Source organism: Mercenaria mercenaria, chromosome 10 (genome assembly GCF_021730395.1).
Source record: "Mercenaria mercenaria strain notata chromosome 10, MADL_Memer_1, whole genome shotgun sequence".
NCBI classification, from domain to species: Eukaryota; Metazoa; Mollusca; class Bivalvia; order Venerida; family Veneridae; genus Mercenaria; species Mercenaria mercenaria.
Genome location: NC_069370.1, coordinates 38,690,808 through 38,714,195, shown reverse-complemented (window position 1 = coordinate 38,714,195; position 23,388 = coordinate 38,690,808). Strand labels below are relative to the sequence as shown.

At 35.1% G+C, this 23,388-nt stretch overlaps 2 protein-coding genes across 2 annotated transcripts in view; both read right to left on the bottom strand.

Annotated features, from left to right (window-relative positions):
* LOC123561860 (serine/threonine-protein kinase 11-interacting protein-like) overlaps positions 1-23,388 on the bottom strand; it is a 208,017-nt gene that overhangs the window by 123,728 nt on the left and 60,901 nt on the right. The window lies entirely within an intron of this gene.
* On the bottom strand, positions 1,550-21,518 carry LOC123561859 (uncharacterized). Its single transcript, XM_045354520.2, has 5 exons — positions 21,446-21,518; positions 17,567-18,267; positions 14,726-16,021; positions 13,782-13,927; positions 1,550-3,679 (listed from the first exon to the last, which is right to left on the bottom strand). The coding sequence occupies exons 2-5, from the start codon at positions 18,257-18,259 to the stop codon at positions 2,875-2,877; spliced, it is 2,940 nt and encodes a 979-aa protein (XP_045210455.2). The 5' UTR covers positions 18,260-18,267; positions 21,446-21,518; the 3' UTR covers positions 1,550-2,874.

Sequence of the window (23,388 nt, the reverse complement as noted above, 5' to 3'; positions counted from 1 at the left end):
ATCTTAAAAAAAAAAAAAAAATACAAAAAGAAAAATTGTAAGTCCACACAGAAATCCTTACCAGGTAGAGATTGGTCAAAATACACCTCAAAATTGGATGTAACATGCATGTTGTACTACGGAAAAGTGGTCTTGATTTTTCCCTACGTCTAGTAATGAAAAAGTTACAATATAAGCTATTTATAGTAACAACAAAGGGAAGTAATTCTAAAGAAGGGAACTGCGCAAGACACTTCGTCTTATGATGGTGTATAATTGTGCCAAGTTACATCAAAATCCCTCTATGCATGAAGAAGATATGCTCCGGACAAAGTTTTCATTCTTGTATCCTTTGACCTCTAAGTGTGACCTTGACCTTAGACCTAGGGACCTGGTTCTTGTGCATGACACTCCGTCTCATGATGGTGAACAATTGTGCCAACTTTCATCAAAATCCCTCTAAGCATGTAGAAAATATGCTAACCCTAACCCTAACCTAACCCTAACCCTATTTTTAGTAACAATGACCTTGACCTTGATCCCAGAAACCCCAAAATCAATCCCAAGCTACAACTTTATATAAGTTTTCTATACACCAAGTTTCATCAAGATAGCTCATTCCTAAGTTAAGTTATTGACCGGAAACCCTTTTTCTATTTTAAGTAACAGTGACCTTGACCTTGACCCCAGAAACCCCAAAATCAATCCCAGCCTTTGTCTTGATATAAGATACATACATACCAAGTTTTATTAAAATATCTTTACCGAAACAAAAGTTATTGACCGGAAACCCTTTTTCTATTTTTAGTAACAGTGACCTTGACCTTGACCCCAGAAACCCCAAAATCAATCCCAGCCTTTGTCTTGATATAAGCTACATACATACCAAGTTTTATTCAAATATCTTTACCGAAACAAAAGTTATTGACCGGAAACCCTTTTTCTATTTTTAGTAACAGTGACCTTGACCTTGACCCCAGAAACCCCAAAATCAATCCCAGCCTTTGTCTTGATATAAGCTACATACATACCAAGTTTTATTCAAATATCTTTACCGAAACAAAAGTTATTGACCGGAAACACCAGTTTGACGCCGCCGCCACCGCCGCCGCCGCCGCCGCCCGCCCGCCCGACCGACATCTACCCCAATCTAATATCAAATTACCAAATTATTAGGATAAATTTTGAAAATATCATGACAGCTATCTAGCTTAATAATATCTGTCATATACGTATCGGACAGAAATATCCATCCCGAGGGCACCTGCGCATTGGGCAGTAATGAGGCTTGCCGAATTACTGCCAATGCAGTAATGAGGCTTGCCGAATTACTGCTAATGCGCAGGTGGCCGAGGGACGGACATTTCCATCTGATTCGTAAACACATGACTGATATTTTTAATGTAAATTATTCCAGGAAACATTTGATTATTTCAAAAATCTTTGCTTTATGGCACTAGCTACCTAGCTAGCTCGTGGCAGAAATATGCCACCATAATAATGTACAGCCTAATAGCATGGCAAGTACATTTTGTACATCTCAATTACACACATAGGAAAATGCAACAAATTTTAATTCATAGGTTTTATTTCTAACAAAATTGTATACACACTTATCTATTCTTTATATATATATACACTTAAAAATTTGTCCAAAACATTACAAATTTGTTCTAATTTCACTTGGGCTATCATGTAACCCACCTATAAAGAAACTATATAACTGCTCATATTTGTGTGTATTCTAAAACTGATTAAAGAATTCATTATTCTAAAACTGATTAAAGAATTCATTATTTTAATGAGCAATTAAATAACAAAATAAAAGAATACATTGTGATTGTCTTAAGCCTTAATCACTTAGTTCCAAGTTGTTGGTCAATGTAACATTACAGTGCAAAAGTCAGTTTTGCTATACAAACATTACCATGATGGTTATACTGCCCTTGTCAATATACAGATGCAGAAGTGGAACCTAATAGCAGATAATGATTTATTAGGTTATGTTTATATGAATCTAAAATTCATAGTGGGATATGGAAAAAAAGCCCCAGCCGCCAGCACAGACAAAATCCCACATCCACAATTTGACTAAAGCAAACAAAATCTTGTCCCTTTCAGTGATTTCTAATCATATCTTTCACTTCCTTATGTTTAGAACTGATCATTATAATCTTAAAAACATTTCTTTCATTTCCGATCATCTTCGTTTTTATTCAACAAAATTACAGGAAGGGGATTTTGTCTGCCCTGGTTAATCTGTGCGAAGAGGATTTTGTCCGGAGGGTTATACATACAGGAACATGACCTGCTCAACATGAAAACTATGACACAAAATGTAATGAAATATTTCAGAATTTCAAAACGACGTGTCCCCAAAAGCAATAAAAAACACAGGAAATATGTGTTTTCAAGAAAAGAAGTATATTGGGTTATGTCAGAACATCAGATATAGGTCATTGGTTTTCGGATGTTCTAGCAAAGGAAACACTGATGGCCTTTGATTTACAAGATTGCAACTGTTTTGGAGTAAATCATCCAGATCCAAATCAGAGGTATTCAGTTTGAATGAGATGTCTACAGACCATAATCAAATTTGTATGTACTGTTTTTAAGCAAAGCAACATCAGTAAATTTGAATTAATTATTTAATTAATTAATTAATTAATGTTCATGAGAAATTACCAAATATGCATCATCCCTCATTAAAATGGCTTAAGCTGAATGACAATGAATGTACTCCAAACATGGCTGTCACATATCACTAAAGGACTGAGCCAGAGGTAATGATAGTTAGAAGTTAAAACACATCAGCAATCTCTCAAACCAAGAAAACAGATCACTATGGTAGTTAAATATGTCAGTATAACATTTCTCCTTAATAACCTTACTCTCTCATATATCCATTGCTGTGTATTCCCTAACATCTTCAATTTCATTTTGCGGCAGATCTGAATAAATGACTATATTTCCCCCTGCATGACCATTGTCTACAACAATATAACCAGTTTGTTGATTATCCACGATTGGTACATCCTCCGTCTGTATAACTATTGTTTCGCTTGTATCTAAATCCTCTCCAATATCTAGAACAATCGTATCCGTGACATCTGAACTTGTCTCTGCATAAATTCTGTTAGCTTCATTTTGTATATTACTATCACAAATTCCTTTAGCATATTCGTAACTCTCACCGTGACCCTGACTCTGACTATCACGTTCCATCATTTTCAACCTCTTTACGTTTTGACTGAAACTTTTTCTCATATCAAAAGTACATCCCGGTTTTCCAATAAATTCATGTTCATAAGAAGGCTCTTTCTTTGCAGCATCCTTATTTATATTCCGCATGTTTACAATATCTGGATTTTTTATTTTTATCTTCTTGGCTTCTTCTTTTTCTATATTGTGGATTTTCCACATATGTTTATAGTACGGCCATATTTGAGTAAATCCCTGATTGCATCGAGGACAGAAATATATTTTTTCTCCAGTATGAGTTAACTCGTGCTTCCTAAGGTCAAGGTCACCTTTGAACTTCTTTGGGCAATATGAGCACTGAAGGAATGGATCAAAATGACGATTACGGTGCTGATTTCTTGTTGCAACCCGAAAGAATTCCTTATCACATATGTCGCATTTGTAATTTCTTATGTTTTTGTGAACACTGTTAACATGGCGACGTAGAATGTAGGTCATTCTGTAAGCAGAAAAAGTAATCCATTGTACAGAGATGCAACTGTATACATTTCAATTTGCGAATACTGTAAAATCATTAATATTCGTGGTGGACTAATTTTCATGCATTCCGTGGTTGAGTCAATCCACGAAATTTAATCCCAACGAACAAGTAAGATTCCCATTTATTTTATGTTCATAAGTTGAAATCCACGAATTTATATCCCCATGAAATTGCTGTTTTGACCAAAACCACGAAATTTCATGCCCACGAAATTAAATGATTTTACAGTATTACATATAAGTGGGTGATTTTCTATCAATTACCTATTCTCCAGTTTGGCAGTCACTCAGCTGGTATAGAAATTGCTTATAGCTCATTAAGAATATTTCTTCACTGCAGCAAAACTGTTTATAGTCATTTCAAGTGCACTACCTTAAAGAATTTTTTCTAGTTACAAAATGATCTTGCTGTTTTACCTTATCTGAATGAAATTAACCAAAGTTTGCATAAAAATTATAAGATCTTAAATTGCACAATCCCTATATTTGCGATAAAATGTTTTGAAGTTATACGCTGTAATGTGGTTGCCGTAAATATTATTAATATAGCCAGAAAAAGAAGCAAAAATTTTAGATACCTTTACCCTTAACAAGAGCTGTCTAATAACTATGAAACCCTTTCACATAATACTAGCTTACATACCAAAATCTTTACTGATAATTTATTTTTTGTTCCTTAATTAAACAAGAGCTGTCCATAAGACAGCGCACTTGACTTTTCTCAGTGTTTGACTTTGAATTAGAGCTTTGCCAGTAAAAACTTTATAAAACTTCTGGGTGCTAGGTGCAGTGGTTCACGAGTAAAGTGCCTTCATGCAAAAAGTTAACATTGGTCCCTGTGACCTTGACCTTTGACCTGGTGACCCCAAAGTCAGTAGGGGTCGTGTACTCAATAAGTACTATCAGCAAGTGAAGTATGAAGGTCCTGGGTGCAGTGGTTCACGAGTAAAGTTAACGTTGTGACGAACGAACGAAACTAATGGATGGACAGTTGAAAACTAATATGCCTCCCTTCGGGGGCATAAAAATTCTAAGTTAGAAAGGGCATGATTCTGTCAAAATTCAAATCAGAGTTAAGGGGATTGTTTCTCCTGGTGTAGACTTTGATAGTTAATAAGTATTTTAATTTTATAGTCAATAGCTTTGATAGTAACAGAGATATTTGACTTTGTCAAAAACTTTAACCAACGGCGACGCCGGCACCGTGGCCAGTATAGCTCTACTTTTTCATCAAAAAGTCGAGCTAAAAAGGGAAAATTTTGTAAACTGTAATACAGAGTCAGAGCAGTCATTTCATGAATCTTCAGACTAATGAAGAGCCTGACAGCATCCAGTACCATACGTCTTGACAAACCTGTTTCAAACATGCAAAACTCTCACCAAATGCAACTATGTTAACAAAAGCTATAAAGCAGAAAGCGTGCTCAACTTCTTTTGAGCTGAACAATGGCCAAAACTTAGTATGACTTATGAAACGGAGTTATGGTTTATTTCAAATTTAAATTTTTACTGCAATGACAACAAGAGCTGTCCGTAAGACAGCGCGCTCAACTTTTCTCAGTGCTTGACTCTGAATTTGAGCTTTGCAAGTAAAAAAAAAAATCCAAGTTAAAAGGGGCATAACTCTGTTAAAATTCAAATTATAGTTATGAGAATGGTGTCTCCTGGTGTAGACTTTTATAGTAAATAACTATTTTGAGTTTCAAGTCAAAAGCTTTAATAGTAACAGAGATATTTGACTTTATCAAAAAAATTTAACAAAAAAAATCTAAGTTAAAAGGGGCATAATTCTGTCAAAATTCAAATCAGAGTTATGGGGATTGTTTCTCCTGGTGTAGACTTTGATGGTAAATAAGTATTTTAAGTTTCGAGACAAAAGCTTTGATAGTAACAGAGATATTTGACATTATCAAAAACTTTAACTAAAAATTCTAAGTTAAAAAGGGGCATAATTCTGTCAAAATTCAAACCAGGGTTATAGGAATGTTTCTCCTGGTGTAGACTTTGATAGTAAATAAGTATTTTAAGTTTCAAGTCAATAGCTTTGACAGTAACAGAGATATTTCACTTTATCAAAAACTTTAACCAAAAATTCTAAGTTAAAAAGGGGCATAATTCTGTCAAAATTCAAACAGAGTTATGGGGATTGTTTCTCCTGGTGTAGACTTTGATAGTAAATAACTATTTTAAGTTTCAAGTCAATAGCTTTGATAGTAACAGAGATATTTGACTTTATCAAAAACTTGAACCAAAAATTCTAATTTAAAAAGGGGCATAATTCTGTCAAAATTCAAATCAGAGTTATGGGGATTGTTTCTCCTTGTGTAGACTTTGGTAGTTAATAACTATTTTAAGTTTCAAGTCAATAGCTTTGATAGTAACAGAGATATTTGACTTTATCAAAAACTTTAACCAACGGCGATGTCGACGCTGGGGGGAGTGAAATAGCTCTACATTTTCATCGAAAAGTCGAGCTAAAAGCTACCATGCCAAACAAGGACAGTAAGTTGAATTAATTTCTAACAAGAGTCTTCTCGCGAGGTACACAGACACTTTTGATAAAAACAATGTCTTGTGTGAAGATTCAATCCAATATGTGTAATAGTTACTTTAATACAGCTTGACTGCTGCATGCAAAACTGTAACCAAATATTTCAAAGTAGAGAAAGGGCCATAATTTACATTAAATCTAACAAAAAAAATTATCTAAACTGGTTATTTCAGTAGGTCTAATGAGTAAAGTTACTGTGATACAGCGTAATAATTAGTATCTCACAAAACTTTGGAGTTTTTAAGTAGAAAAAGAGCCGTAATTTGAATTAAACTTAACCAAGAGCTGTCCAAGTAGGTCTGTGACTGGAAGGCACTGCTTGAATTTTAAACTAGGGGGTGAGTGAGTCAGGTTTTAGGACAAACCGACACAAAAAGGCCATATTTCAAATCAAGACACACACTTATTAATATTACTGAGATACACCTTGACAGTTAGTTACATACAAAACTGTACATAAACACCCCAAGTCCAAAAAGTACCACAATTTAAATTAGATTAAATCAAGAGTTTCATAACTTGATTATTTCAGAAGGTCTGGTGACCGGGATGCACATTGTGATATTTCAATTCAATGAAAATAGTTGTAATTGAGATAAAGCTTGACAGTTTGTTGCACATTAAACTTGAAACAAATTCTTTGAGTCAAGTAAGTCCAATAATGTGTGTTAAATTCATCCAAGAGTTACCTAACTTGATTTTTTTAGGAGCTCTGAAGACTGGGAAACATCTTGTGAGGTTTCATTCAGTTGTTACTGAGATACAACTTGATAGCTGGTTGCATGCAAAACTTTAAACAAATTCTCTTATTCGAAAAAAGGCCGTAATTTAAATTAAATTCAATCAACAGTTACCCGACTTTGTTATTTCTGTGGTCTGATATTTGCAATTTCAATAAAGTTTCAATCAATTACACTCCTATGATTCTGTACATTTAAACATGCCAAAATGTCACGAAGTTTACACTGCGAGGTCATCTCAATGTTCCACAGAAGTGTGAAGAGTTAGAAAACAATTGGTCTAGACTCTCAAAGCTTCTGATTAGCTTACTTACATACAAAATTTCTATGTAAAAATGGGTCATAATTTTCACAAAATGTAGGGGGCAGTTATGAAATCTGCTCTGTGAGATCACCTTATGATGACAAAAATGTGTGTGTAAATCGAGAGCATCCAGTTCAATTTTTTTCTGAAAACTTGCTCACATGCAAAACTTCTAAGTTAAAAAGTGGAATGATTTTGACAATAAAAAGTTAAAGTTACGTCTCTTGTCCTGTAAGGTTACATCATGATATGGAAGATAAATGTGAAGTTTGAAAGAATTCTGTGTAGCCTACTTAATTGCAAAACTTTTATGACACGACTGGGATGACAACAAAAATCCACTATTTCCAGCTATTTCTAGCTAAATAGAATGGCTTCAACAAATTTACATTCAAAATGGCTACCCTTCATACTCATAGACCATTATGGGGTACTGCTTGTTTCCATTTCAAGGTTTTTGTGTTCAATCTAACATTTGATTGTTCTAAATGATGATGTTTCAACAAAGATTAAAAGTCATTGGCTATTTCATTCTGTTCCTGATCTGGGAAAAACTTAGGAGAAATGGTTATAAATATGGGAACGGTTGAGGTCAAACTAGGTTGCAGCAAAATAAAATTATCTTTGCTAACTTACTTGAACTTTTGTCCACATAACTCACACACATATGGGTATTCTCCAGTATGATTAGTCATGTGTACCTCCAAATACTGTTTCCTATAAAAGGCTTCAGGACACAGCTCACATTTCCACTTTTTCTCAAATCAGAATTATGGGGATTGTTTCTCCTGGTGTAGACTTTGATAGTAAATACGAGGGTTATCCCAGAAAATCTCGAACTTTTTTTATTATTTCGAAAATAAGCGACGCATCAAATAATAATTTTAACTGCTGTTATTTCATTGTATACTCTACAGGACTATAGAGTTTAAAATTAAATATCTGTCTTATTATTTGAGTATTTTTTAAATGATGGACGGCAGTCAGTGCTAGTCGGCGCACATTCAATTTTCCCACTACAAAAAGAAATGACTTCCTTTTAAATTCATGTAACTTACCCGATATACATCTCACAGAATTAAAATTTCTATTGTCGCTAACGGCAATGTGTGGCGCGTGATTATGTTGCATTTCAAGTCTTTGACATCACTAACGTTAAAATAGTGATGTAATTTTAAAAGTAATGATCGCACACCATTTCAGAAATTGCGACGTCAGATAATTTCACAGCGCAGAAAGTATTTATAAAATGTTGTGTTAATCACGGTATGACTCCTTCACAAACAAAAATTAAATAGAAAATTCTGGAAGTTTGGCAAATGTTAGCAGGACACTTGTCTTTACGTGACATAAACATTTTAAGGAAGGTCAGGCGAGTGATTCAAAACGAGGGCAAGATAAAATTTTAATACTTTCTGCACTGCAAACCTATCTGACGTCGCCATTTCTGAAATGGTATGCGACCATTACTTTCAAAATTACGTCACTATTTTAACATAAGTGATGTGTCAGACTTGAAACACAGCATAATTACAAACCACACGTTGCTGTTAACTATGATATAAATTTTATTTCTGTGAGATGTATGGTTAGTTACATGAATTTAAAATGAAGCTGTTTCTTTTTGTAGTGGGAAAATTGAGCATGCGCCGACTAGCACTGACTGCCGTCCATTATTTAAAAAATACTCAAATAATATGACAGATATTTAATTTTAAACTCTATAGTCCTGTAGAGTATATAATGAAATAACATCAGTTAAAATAATTATTTGATACGTCGTTTATTTTTGTAATGATAAAAAAAGTTCACGATTTTTTTGGACAACCCTCGTAACTGTTTTAAGTTTCAAGTCAAAAGCTTTAATAGTAACAGAGATATTTGACTTTATCAAAAACTTTAATCAAAGATTCTAAGTTAAAAAGGGGCATAATTCTGTCAAAATTCAAATTGGAGATAAGGGGATTGTTTCTCCTGGTGTAGACTTTGATAGTAAATAAGTATTTTAAGTTTCTAGTCAATAGCTTTGATAGTAACAGAGATATTTGACTTTATCAAAAACTTTAACCAACGGCGACGCCGACACCGCGGCGACTGCAATACATGTAGCTCTACTTTTCCTTCGAAAAGTCGAGCTAAAAAGGGAAAATTTTGTAAACTGTAATACAGAGTCAGAGCAGTCATTTCATGAATCTTCAGACTAATGAAGAGCCTGAGTGAGTGAGTTGGGTTTTACGGCGAATCGACACAAAATGGTCATATATCACCGAGATGAAGAGCCTGACAGCATCCACAGCATCCAGTACCATACTTCTTGACAAACCTGTTTCAAACATGCAAACCTCTCACCAAATGTAACTATGTTAACAAAAGCTATTAAGTAGATAGCATGCTCACCTTCTTTTTAGCTGAACAATGGCCAAAACTTAGTACAAAAACAGAGTTATTATATTACTGTTTATTTCAAATTTAAATTTTTATGGCAATGGCAAAAACTATCATGCCAAACAAGGACAGTAAGTTGAATTAATTTTTAACAAGAGTTCTCTCACTTGGTACACTGACACTTTTGATAAAAACAATGTCTTGTGTGAAGATTCAAAATATATGTAGTAGTTACTTTAAACAAGAGGGTCATGATGACCCTGAATCGCTCACCTGAGTAATGTGAGCCACATGTTTAAAATGGCATACTGATGCTAAAATATTAGAAAGTAGGTCATATTCATGGTCACTCAAAATCAGTTTTAAGATTGATGTGCAAAACTGTACATGTCATCCAAATTTCAAGGCTGTATCTTAAAAAACGAGAAAGTAGGTCAGTAGGTCAAGATCACAGTCAAGTGACCCCTAATCGCTTGTGGTCATCAGGTAATTATAACTTAATAGTCTAGGAAATATAATCTGATAATTTTTTAAGTATTTATTCCTATATAACTCATATAACAAGTGACCCCCAGGGCGGGGCCTCTTTTCACCCCAGGGGCATAATTCGAACAGTCTTGTTAGAAATCCACTAGGCAATGCTACATATCAAATATCAAAGGCCTAGGCCTTGAACTTTCAGACAAGAATATTTTTTCTCGCTATATAAGTCTATGTTAAATTTGGGACCCCCAGGACTGGACCTCTTTTTCCCCCAGGGACATAATTTGAACAATTTTGGTAGATGACCACAAGGCAATGCTACATACCAAATATCAAAGGCCTTGGTCTTGTGGTTTTAGACAAGAAGATTTTTAAAGTTTTTTCCTATATAAGTCTATGTAAAACTTGTGACCCCCGGGGAGGGCCTCTTTTCACCCCAGGGTTATAATTTGAACAAATTTGGTAGATGACCACAAGGCAATGCTACATACCAAATATCAAAGGCCTTGGTCTTGTGGTTTTAGACAAGAAGATTTTTAAAGTTTTTTCCTATATAAGTCTATGTAAAACTTGTGACCCCCGGGGAGGGGCCTCTTTTCACCCCAGGGGCAGAATTTGAACAATCTTCATAGAGGACCATAAGATGATATCACATGCCAAATATCAAGGCTCTACGCCTTGCGGTTTTGGACAAGAAGATTTTTAAAGGTTTTCTTTTCGGTTGCAATGGCAACCAGAGTTCTTCATGGAATTCAATTCTTTGAATAATTTTGAAAGGGGGCCACCCAAGGATCATTCCTGTGAAATTTGGTGTAATTCTGACCAGTGGTTTTCAAGAAGAAGATTTTTTTAGAAATTGTCGACGGACTCACGAACCACGACGGACTACGGACATTGAGCGGTCACAAAAGCTCACCATGAGCCTTTGGCTCAGGTGAGCTAAAAACTTGACTGCGGCATGCAAAACTTTAACCAAGTATTTCAAAGTAGAAAAAGGGCCATAATTTACATTAAATCTAACATAAACTTATCTAAACTGGTTATTTCAGTAGGTCTAATGAGTGAAGTTACTGTGATACAGCGTAATAATTAGTATCTCACAAAACTTTAACTGGAGTTTTTAAGTAGAAAAAGAGCCATAATTTGAATTAAACTTAATCAAGAGCTGTCCAAGTAGGTTTGTGACTGGAAGGCACTGCTCGAATTTCAAATCAGGGGGTGAGTGAGTTGGGTTTTACAACAAACCGACACAAAAAGGCCATATTTCAAATCAAGACATACACTTATGAATATTACTGAGATACACCTTGACAGTTAGTTACAAACAAAACTGTACATAAACACCCCGAGTCCAAAAAGTACCACAATTTAAATTAGATTAAATCAAGAGTTTCATAACTTGATTATTTCAGAAGGTCTGATGACCGGGATGCACATTGTGATATTTCAATTCAATGAAAATAGTTGTAATTGAGATAAAGCTTGACAGTTTGTTGCACATTAAACTTGAAACAAATTCTTTGAGTCAAGTAAGTCCAATAATGTGTGTTAAATTCAACCAAAAGTTACCTAACTTGATTTTTTCAGGAGCTTTGAAGACTGGGAAACATCTTGTGAGGTTTCATTCAGTTGTTACAGAGATACAGCTTGATAGCTGGTTGCATGTGAAACTTTAAACAAATTCTCTTATTCGAAAAAAGGCCGTAATTTAAATTAAATTCAATCAAGAGTTACCCAACTTGGTTATTTCTGTGGTCTGATATTTGAAATTTCAATGAAGTTTCAATCAAATACATTCCTATGGTTTTGTACATTTAAACTGCCAAAATGTCATGAAGCTTACACTGCGAGATCATCTCAATGTTCCATATAAGTGTGAGGAGTTAGAAAACAATTGGTGTAGACTCTCAAAGCTTCTGATTACCTTACTTACATACAAAATTTCTATGTAAAAATGGGTCATAATTTTCACAAAATGTAGGGAGCAGTTATGAAACCTGCTCTGTGAGATCACCTTCTGATGACAAAAATTTGTGTGTAAATTGAGAGCATCCAGTTCAATTTTTTTCTGAAAACTTGCTCACATGCAAAACTTCTAAGTTAAAAAGTGGAATGATTTTGACAAATAAAAAGTTAAAGTTATGCTCTTATCCTGTAAGGTAACCTCATGATACGGAAGATAAATGTTAAGTTTGAAAGAAGTCTGTGTAGCCTACTTAACTGCAAAACTTTTATGACACGACTGGGATGACAACAAAAGATCCACTATTTCCAGTTATTTCTAGCTTAATTGAATGGCTTCAACAAATTTACATTCAAAATGGCTACCCTCCATACTCATAGACCACTATGGGGTACTGCTTGTTTCCATTTCAAGGTTTTTGTGTTCAATCTAACATTGATTGTTCTAACTGACAGGGCTTTCGGTAGGTTCTGAAACTCAAGAGTCATTGACTCTTCAGCCTAAATTTTCAAGAGTCAAAATCAGATTTTCAAGAGTCAAAGTCAGATTTTCAAGAGTCAAGATCAGCTTTTCAGGGGTCAAGCTATACTTTTATTAATGCAACTCTCATAGACATTATCTAAAACAAGTACATTAGTCATTACAGATTTTCTCAGCAATTCATATTTTAGTTGTCTTATTTTGCACATTGCCTAGAAATGCGTGGGTTTGGTGTTTTACTTTATTCTTGGCAAATTCTTCTAAATTAGAACTAACAGTGATCATATTTTTTCTTAAATGCAGACTTTTTATTGTCTTTTTATTTAGACTGTATTAGAAAAATTTTAAGAAATGATAAAAATGTCCGAAAATGGCAGTCGCGAAAACGAGTGACAAATACGGAAAACGAAAGTAAACATTAAAAATTATTGCTAAAATAACTGTTTTAAATTTCATTTTTTTCACCATACCACGTATAATTTCTGCTTATTTAAAGCATTTTTTTTTTTGGCCCAAACAAAACCTCGGCAATGATAATGAATTTATTATAGTCCGTCACGGTCGACCGGCTCATGTAATCGTGTCAAGCACACAGAATAATTAACAAGTAGTACAAACATGTTAATCTTGGGCTGCATTGTTTACCAATTAACATTTACACATTGATCAATAAACACCTTTGATAATGACGGGTCATTATTGTACTCAATACAAACCGCGAGATGATTACGTGTCAGTCGGCGCATGGCGTGATTGACATCTGTCAGTAGCTAATTAACATACGACGCTCCGCCTATTGCCATACTTCCGTTTGTGCCGGCAACAATATTGAAATTCACTGAGATTTTGATTGATACGGGGCAGAACTTTCTAACTCGAGACGCATCAAAGTAAATTTCCGCGAGTCAAGCCGACGCACGGGGCATATTTTATGCGGGTCAAGTACAAGTTTTTCTCTATTTTCGCGGGACAAAACCCGGGACCTCGGGTCAACCGAACGCCCTGAACTGATGATGTTTCAACAAAGATTAAAAGTCATTGGCTATTTCATTCTGTTCCTGATCTGGGAAAAACTTAAGAGAAATGGTTATAAATATGGGAACAGTTGAGGTCAAACTAGATTGCAGCAAAACAAAACTATCTTTGCTAACTTACTTGAACTTTTGTCCACATAACTCACACACATATGGGTATTCTCCAGTATGATTAGTCATATGTACCTCCAAATACTGTTTCCTATAAAAGGCTGCAGGACACAGCTCACATTTCCACTTTTTCTCACCATGCTGCAGTGCATGACTCTACAAATATATCAAACATATAAGTCATAAATGTAGGCAGTTTTAAATACAATTAGCACTGATACATCAAAGCTGACATGAGACAATGGAACACCTGCAACTACCCCTAAGAATATAAAACCTTGTTTGGGGACCAGTCTCTATGCTACAACATGCTGATTTATTGTTTCCCAGTATAAGTTTGAAATTGACCAATGGCAAGGCTGCTGTCCAAGACTAGTCTCCAAACTCAAGTTTTATAACCTTGGACCTGCTTTTGTTTGTTTGTTTTGGGTTTAACGCCATTTTTCAACAGTATTTCAGTCATGTAACGGCGGGCAGTTAACCTAACCAGTGTTCCTGGGTTCTGTACCAGTACAAACCTGTTCTCCGCAAGTAACTGCCAACTTCCCCACATGAATTATCAGAGGTGGAGGACTAATGATTTCAGACACAATGTTGTTTATCAAATAGTCACGGAGAACATACGCCCCGCCCGAGGATCGAACTCGCGACCCCGCGATCTGTAGACCAACGCTCTTTACCTACTGAGCTAAGCGGGCGGGCTCCTTGGACCTGCAGTATGGTGGTGTTACTTACTGGTATCATTTCTTCTATGTATACAGCATATGGGCAGAAGAAAAACACATAAAATGGGTCAAGTGAACAAATGTATGGGAGCACATAAAAAAGATTCTAAATACCAAGTTTGATGGAAATCCATCAATCTGTTTATAAGAAGAAGTTGTTCAAAGGTGTTTCAAATTTCCAGCTCTAATGTTCCCTAAAAATACATTTATATCATAATTCTATCCTTACCCTTCTACATGCTGCAGTCTTGAAACACTTTCCACATTCTTCACATTTGTACGGCATCTTATCAGAATGCATCTGTTCATGGTATCGTACCATATTTAGAGTCCCAACTTTACCACAAACCTCACATTCAAAGTCAGTGCGTTTACATGACTTTCCTACTTTTGCTCTTTTCTGCCTTTGTTTCTTTGGAAAATACTGATTCTGTGATTTGTCCAATACTTCCGCTTCCATCCTGTCAGCTTTTTTATAAGAATCAAAAGATTCATTTTCAGTACCTATAATTTTCTTATCATCACCATTCTCTACTTGTTCTAAAGACTCATCATCTTCCCCCATCAGAGCAGTCTGACAATTTTCAACAGATTTTTCTGACTGATCAAGCTCATTTACCACAATTTTAGCTATATCCATGTCTCCCTTTTTCTCAAAATCAAAACCTTCATCCTTGTTTTCATCAATATTACTGACCGTAGTTGCATAATACATTGGATGTTTTTCTTGTTCAATAGCTTTTGTGACTTCCTTTCCTATAACAGAAGATTCAACATACTCACATCTAGACCTTTTAATTTGTTTCAAATCTCCAATCTCTCTTAATGACAGTAAAGTTTCACCAGCAATAAAATCAGTTTCACCAGTATTAGGTGTTCTTTTAGTTTCTTTTGATGTTAACAGATAAGTAACATTTTGTTTTTGTTCTGGTTGCCTTTTTGTAACCTTCATTATGTCTGGTAATTCACTTTCTTTCATCTTTGTAGTTAACTTCCTTTTTCTGACTGACCTGGTATGAACAAAAATATCATTCTGCATATCATTAGCAACTTTTAGTTCTGATTCCAATGCTTTCATTTTGGTTTGTTCTAAGCTTATCTTATCCAATGCACATGTATCATCAAATGTGTTTATAACTTTCTTCTTCATTCCAAGTCTTTTCTTCGCATCCTTCACACTATGCTCATCTGAATCTGTTTTACAATCTTTTGTAACATTGGTATCACTTGATTCTTTACTTTTATCAGTGTCCTGTTCACTGTCACTTTCACTGCTGCCATTATCAACATAATTCTCTTTTCTAGGAGGACTAACAGTACAAGAAGAATTTTCTCCCTCCTCTGGTGTTACAACAGAATCTCTGACAGTGTCTTTGTCACTCTCTGTCTGTTTATATTTATCTGTAACAGAACTACAAGGTACTTGAACACAGTCTAAATCAGATGTAGATGGTTTATCAAAATGTGTGACAGCTTCTCCTGCTATAGTGTCTCGTAGACGAAGTGAGTCATCTGGTACCAGGACCTGAATAACAGATATGAACAATTATGCGACATGTTCATATTCTTATGGTTACCACAGCTGTCAAAGGACAGCAAAACTCAACTATTCACAAGCCCTGTCACAGAAATGTTTAAAAAATAATGTTTTAAAATCAGGCCGCCAGCAGTTTTTTACAGTTTCCAACTTTTAATATACATTTAGGGAAAAGTGACCACACCCGCTGGTGACCATGTTTTTCAAACAAATCATAATAGTCTGAACAATCTTTGTAGTGGGTTACATAAGGACCATTTGTGTGAAATTATTTCGAATTCAGACCAGCAGAAAAAGAGAAGATGTTGTTTGTCATTTGACAATTTTTCTATTTTAAGCTCTGGCTCCCATTATATGCAACTAAACAGAACTGTTTGAATAATGTCGAAATAGACCACCCAAGGAACATTCAGGCCAAGTTTCATCAACTTCCACAATGCAGTTTCAGAGGAGATATCGTTTGAAGAAAAGTGAGGATGGATGCCAAACATTGAATGATCACAATTTAGCCCAACTGAACATATTTGTGCTTCGCTGAGCTAAAAATTAAATCGATCGGGATGAGTACACCAAAGAACAGACAAATGCAATAGCTGTAATTAGTCTTTGAAGAGTCAAGCTTAAAGGTTTTAATCAAACACATGTTTCCTCACTATATCAGTAGATACCTGTTAAATTGTATCCTTGTTAAGAGTTTCCCTTGTAGAGTTATAATGTAACTATGTGTGCTATAATTCTGGTGAAAACTAAAAATCAGATTATTAACTCAACTGAAGAAAGTCCTTGTTTTCTGCTAAAAAAAATGTCCCCACCCGCCCCTACGAGTGATTATAATGCCAAACATATTATGTGGTCTTTGTCTCTAACCCAAGAACCCTTTCCTGCTGTGACATTGACCTTGGAGGTATAGCCCTGACCCTAACGCATGACATCATGCTTAAAATCTGTGTAAAGTTTGGGTGGCATCCCTTCAATTGTTATATTTCTTAGACACAGTTTGCCTTACCGAAACCCCATTTTGTGTGACCTTGACCTTACAGGTACCAATACTATATGATTGAACTATGTAAGACACCTTCTAATCAAGCTAAACATTTATATAGTTGTTCACTGAAATCTTATAGATAGACAGTTTCATCTACTCTGCCTCTCTTTGGAATCATAACAAGATCAGGTCAGAGAGATGGCCTTTTTGAACCAGACTGGTATTACACTAAGAGCACATACTGCCTCTTTACTTATAATAAAAACTTCAACAAAAATAAATATATTTAAAACAGGGTGTTGTTATTTTCATCGCGAGTCATTTCCTCATTATTGTTGATATCCTTTTCGTAAAACTTAAAGGTAACTTTTTTTTACCTTTTACGATTTGCACTATTAAAAAGTTTCATCCTTTTGCATTCAATACAATTTTGCCATGTGACACAGGGCTCATCAGCATTTAAAACTTATGTGACATTTTTGATTTTTATGTGACTATGGCTCATGTCTCACGGGTTTCCCAGTCACTGCTCATATAATAAAACTTACCTCAAATTCCTGATCTGTTTCAAGTATATCTCCCCCATTCCTTTTCAGCTGCTCTATAATAGTATTGGCAGTAACCTGGAATAAATCAGCATCATCTTCATTCATTTCAAATGTAATGGAACCATCTTCTCTTTTTTCTATATTTCTCACTTTCACAAAAGCAAAGCCTTCTCTTTCCTTTCTGTCTTCAGCAACATTTTTCTTTTCCTTTGTCCCATCATCAACATCCTCTTCACTCGCCTTTTCTTTCTGATGTCTTGTCTTGGCTTTGAAACTAACCCTATCATTATCGTCTGAAGTTTCTGTATCTGACTTAGCCAATTCTTCAATGTCTGGATCATTTTTCTTGAGTCGATGAGAAGTTGTAATCTGTCTGGCTGAATTTATTGAGCGTGCATGTCCAGTAAGAACCTTCAGATTCAGCATTACATTGCTAGAATCTTCAGCATCGAACTGAGTGGCGCTACACCTCATATCAAATTTTGGAAATGCAGTACTGGTCACATGATCAAAAACATATGACCCGCCTTCACAGTGTTTCATACAATGAAAATGTAAACAGCATAGTGTTTCAAATGTACGTGAGCATCCCCCGCAGTTGTACTTGTCTACAAGTCTATGGCGACCAAGAATGGACTGCTTGATCTGCTTCCAGGTAAGTTTTTTAGGAGACTGACAAAGATGAATAGTCATTGTTTAATCTGAAATCAAAATAAAAAAAAAATGTTGCATAGCTTCTACAATATATAATATTCTGGAGAAATGGTTTGGCAGTGTATATTGTGGATACAACAAAAATGTTACCGACATGAACGAAACATATCATTATAAAATCATTACTGTTTTTAACGGATTATGTTTTATGGACTTTTTGGCTGTCTCACTCCATAATTCAACTGAACAAATAAAATTTCAATTTAGTTCTTTGAATTAATTTATATCCCACCAAGGAGGCTAAAATATAGCAGAATATAGTAATATTTACAAGTTTTCAAAATTCACGCTGATTTCTCAATTATGGTATGTTTTTATAAGAACTACAAACTGAACAATGCAGATTTATTTTATTTATTTTTTATGGTGACTTTTCAGCTTCGATGGTGTAGAAAGAACCCAGGTGCACCTTCATGTAGAATCACTGACCTTCCTCACACTGAGACTTCAATGCCCCGAGTTGGGCTCAAACCCACATCAGTGCGGGGTCAACGACCTCAACCACTCAGGGACGGAGGCCCCTATGACTTAATGGGGTATATAGCAATTTTGTTCAGTGTGATTTATAATAAAATATAATAATCAAGGGCGTACTGTAGAATCATAAATATTTGTTGTGGTATAATTTTTGTGGTTTTCATGTTTGCATCAATCCATGAAATTAAATGCAAACAAAGAATTATTATCAATTTGAGCCGCGCCATGGGAAAACCAACATAGTGGCTTTGCGACCAGCATGGATCCAGACCAGCCTGCGCATTACAATATACAGTCAAACTCGCTTTATACGGACTCATCCGGACCTAAGAAATATGTTCGTATCAAACGAAATTCGTATTAATGAATGTATGACCAGATAATTTGTTCGAGCAAGTTGGGCAGTATCACCGGTATCATCGATGAATAGATTCCGATATATGAAAGTAGTTAATAGTTTTAAACGGATTAAGTTAATTTATTCAGAAAACATTGAAATTACTCAACAAAAGTTATACTTAACATGTAAAACTGTATTAATTTAAATTTTAATATGCGGTCGAGGTCCAGAGCTCCAAATTATATCCTCCGCCAACATTGAAGCTAAGTAATATATAATTATCATTCTTAGAGGGATAAAAGTGTGTATATTTTGTAAAACGCAGCCTACCTGTATTGACATTAGAACGTCAATAATCTGTTTAAAATTATTTACACCTCTTTAAATCTTGACCTGTCAATTGATTAAATTGTTTTTCATTGACATGATAAACAAAGGACTGAGTGTTTGTTTGTCAATAAGTGTGAACTACTCCATTGTCCAATTGCCACGCGGCACTAGGTTGACCGTATCATTATTTTCAACACATTTTATAACGGCCCCGACTTCTAATATTAATTCGTATCAAAAGATGGAAAAGTTTAATATTTAAGCTTATTGGGACTTCCAAAATGTGTTCGTATCTACCGATTATTCATATTAAGCGAGTTCGCTATTACCGAAATAATTTTACAAAGAAAATAGAAGGACTCGGCCGGGGAATTCGGATTTTGTTCGTTCAATTCGAAAATTCGTATCAAGCGAGTTCGTATTAAGTGGACTCGACTGTACAATAGATATGTTGCTGACCTGTTTATCTAGTCACTAATTAGCTTTCATTATGCCAGTAGTAAATTGAAACTGTCACAATCAATAATCCCACTGTATTAATAAACTTTGATAATGTGGCAGCTGACCTCAATACAATCGACACTGTTTATTTTATAATACAGGTAACTAGTAATTACTTTGCTATACAGCCTAAAGTTAATTTTATGATGGATTATCTTTGAACACCCCTGGACTTATTGGACTCAACTGCCACATTATCAAAGTTTATTAGTATTATTATATGCCCGAAGGGACATAATGTCATTATGTTATGATGCTGGAAGGATTTCGAAGAAACTTATCAAAAATGTTCACCACATCAAGACAATGTGCAAAACACATGTTTCGGATAGTTCACTTCAAGGTCAAGGACACACTTAGGGGTCAATGGTCATATGGCCTTGTTTCGTTTCCGCTCTGTAACTCTTGAACTGCTTGAAGGATTTTAAAGAATCTTGGCATAAATTTTCACTACATCGAGATGACATGCATAGGGCATGTTTCAGATGGCTTGCTTTAAGATCAAGGTCATACTTAGGGGTCAAAGCAATTTCGTGTCTGCTCAGTAACTCTTGAACCCCTTGAAGGGTTTTGAAGAAACTTTACACAAATGTTCACAATATGAGACAATTAGCAGAGTGCATGGTTTGGATGGCTCACTTCAAGGTCAATTTAAGTTCACACTTAGGGGTCAAATGTCAAATGACTTTTCCTTCAAGGGGTTCAATAGTTACAGAGCGGACACGAAATTGCTAACGGACGGATGGGCACAGGTGTCATAACATAATATGTCCATTTGGGCATATAAAAAACAGTAAAGTTATAGATTAAGCTGTAAAAAGCATAGACGATCTGTACATGTACCACATTCTTAGAACTGGGAAAGTGTCTGTGGTTCCAGCTGCCAGTCAGTGATTTGTCTCACAGTAGTTCTGGCTAACATAACTCAACTGGAGCTGTTGTTATTCATCCATTAAGTTATGGTGAAACCCCATTTGTTTAACTAACCAGTATCAAACTGCAACATCTTGCAGTTGATGACGTCAGGCAAAAGTTCAGAGCACAAGGTTAAATTATTTTTGAAAATCAGGATCAAAATTTTGCATATTTATGAATCTAATTTAATCATAAACATAACCATTCTTGATAAAGTTTCATAGAAACATACAAAAGAAGGTTTAAGTTCTCCGATAATGTCAATAAATAACGATTCTTTACTGCCTTTTGGATTTCAAAAAGAAGAGTAACCTGATCAGGTGACAACTGCAATGGCAGAAAAAAATATTGCAGACAGTGTTACCCATTGGAAACTTGTGTGTATAACTTGTGTTCAAATTATGTTGCATGGGTTATTTTATGCCAGATCAAAAGAAAAATGGATTAGAAATATTTTAAAGTACTGTAAAGGTTAGTCCAAAATTTGCATTTCTTTTGTTGAAATTATAGCGTGACTGAATTCTGGCACGATTCCTGGTTTAGCACTGGTATTTGCATATAATTATATTAGATTAAGAATATTATTTGCAACGACACAATACCTTTTGTTTGGTTTTTTTGGTTGGGGACGTTCTACAATTTTTTTCTTGCAAATGGCAGAGAAGCAGCAAAGGGAAGTAACTTTGATCGAGGATGAAATAAAAGTTAAATGCCGGTGTACTCCGTTCTTTATCCGTGTTATTTCATTTTCTCCGCTTGGGACTTATATATGCACTATTCCTTTCTTAACCACCATTTTTATATACCTCAGTATGAATGGTAATAAAAGTCTCTTGACAGGGCCATAAATTATGACGCTTAGCAACGTCATTACGGCGGACGAAGGAACATTGATTAGGTTAACGGCCCGCCGTTACATGACTGAAATACTGTTGAAAAACGGCGTTAAACCCCAAAAAAAAAATTAAAAAAGTTGTCAGATCGATTCTCAAATAATGAGGACATTGCTGCTGAAAACAGCAATACAAAATAAATGAGCCGCGCCATGAGAAAACCAACATAGTGGCTTTGCGACCAGCATAGATCCAGACAAGCCTGCGCACCCGCTCAGTCTGGTCAGGATCCATGCTGTTCGCTTTCAAAGCCTATTGCAATTAGAGAAACCGTTAGCGAACAGCATGGATCCTGACCAGTCTGCGCGGATGCGCAGGCTGGTCTGGATCCATGCTGGTAGCCAAGCCACTATGTTGGTTTTCTCATGGCGCGACTCATATTATGATATTTATAACTTAACTGAAAATATGAATAAAAATACCACGACAAAAATGAAGAGAATTAGCTATATCATTTTAACGACTGGGCAAAATAGCACACTAAGTTTCATCATGGGTCTCGGGCTAATTATTAATGTCCTTTAGCAATTAAAGCAGCAAGTGTGCCATTGTAGCAAGCATGCATAGCCAAGTCGTATATTTACGTCTTGAGAATTGGTCGACCAATTTATATATTTATTATAAGCTATAACTATAAATCAAAACAAAACCAATGGTTATCACGAAAGTCTTTTTTTTTCAACTGTATTTAGGTGTACACGTCCGATTATGTGTAGATCTAACTGAGATTTAAAATGTCCATAAGTAGAGCATTGCCAGTATGATTAGTAACAAATCTGTATACGTGCTTTAGAACTAAGAATAGGCCTTCCATGGTATTGTGAGCTTACATGTTGTGTAACTTGGTTTTAGGGGTACTTAAAAATACCCATTTACTATTTTCTTGATATATATACATGTAGCACTATATAAATAACTGTAATATGATGGGAGTTTCAACACACTCATTTCCAAAAGAACAATTATATAAGTAGTAATATAATTGTAATTGGAAGGCCTATTCTTAGTTCTAAAGCACGTATACAGATTTGTTACCAATATTACTGGCAATGCTCTACGTTCTAACAATGACTTAATGAATTATTTGGTTCTCAATAACATCCTACATGCAACAGTGTTGCTGATCGCGATTTCCCCACTCTTGAGAACAAAGCATATGTACAGAGTACATTTTTAGGTCCAAAGTCGAAGCGAACTCGAAATTCTGCTTTCTGAAAATTTGAATTTTGGTCCTCAAACTGTTTGAAACTGGTTATACTGACTGAAAACAAAATCAGAATATGGAGTGTCCGCTATTTGCTGTAATAGATTCCGTAAGAATTGACGGAAATATACGAGAATGTTCGAGTATTGCCGATAGCGAAAAAAACACAAGCTTTTCTTCTTCACATGAAATTAATATGAAAATAAAGCTAAACAAAGATAGATTACTAAACCGTCGGCAAATAATAAACTATTTATTATTTGTCAAACAGAAGCTAGTATTTTCTTATATTGTAGATAGACAGACATAAAGTATACGCAAACAAAAGACCATTTTCTTTTAAATCCATTTTGAAAATTAAATATTTAATAAGAAAGTCAATATATTGAATATTATCACATCGTTTGCAAGGCTAAAATACATATGTACCTATAATACTTTTTCCACA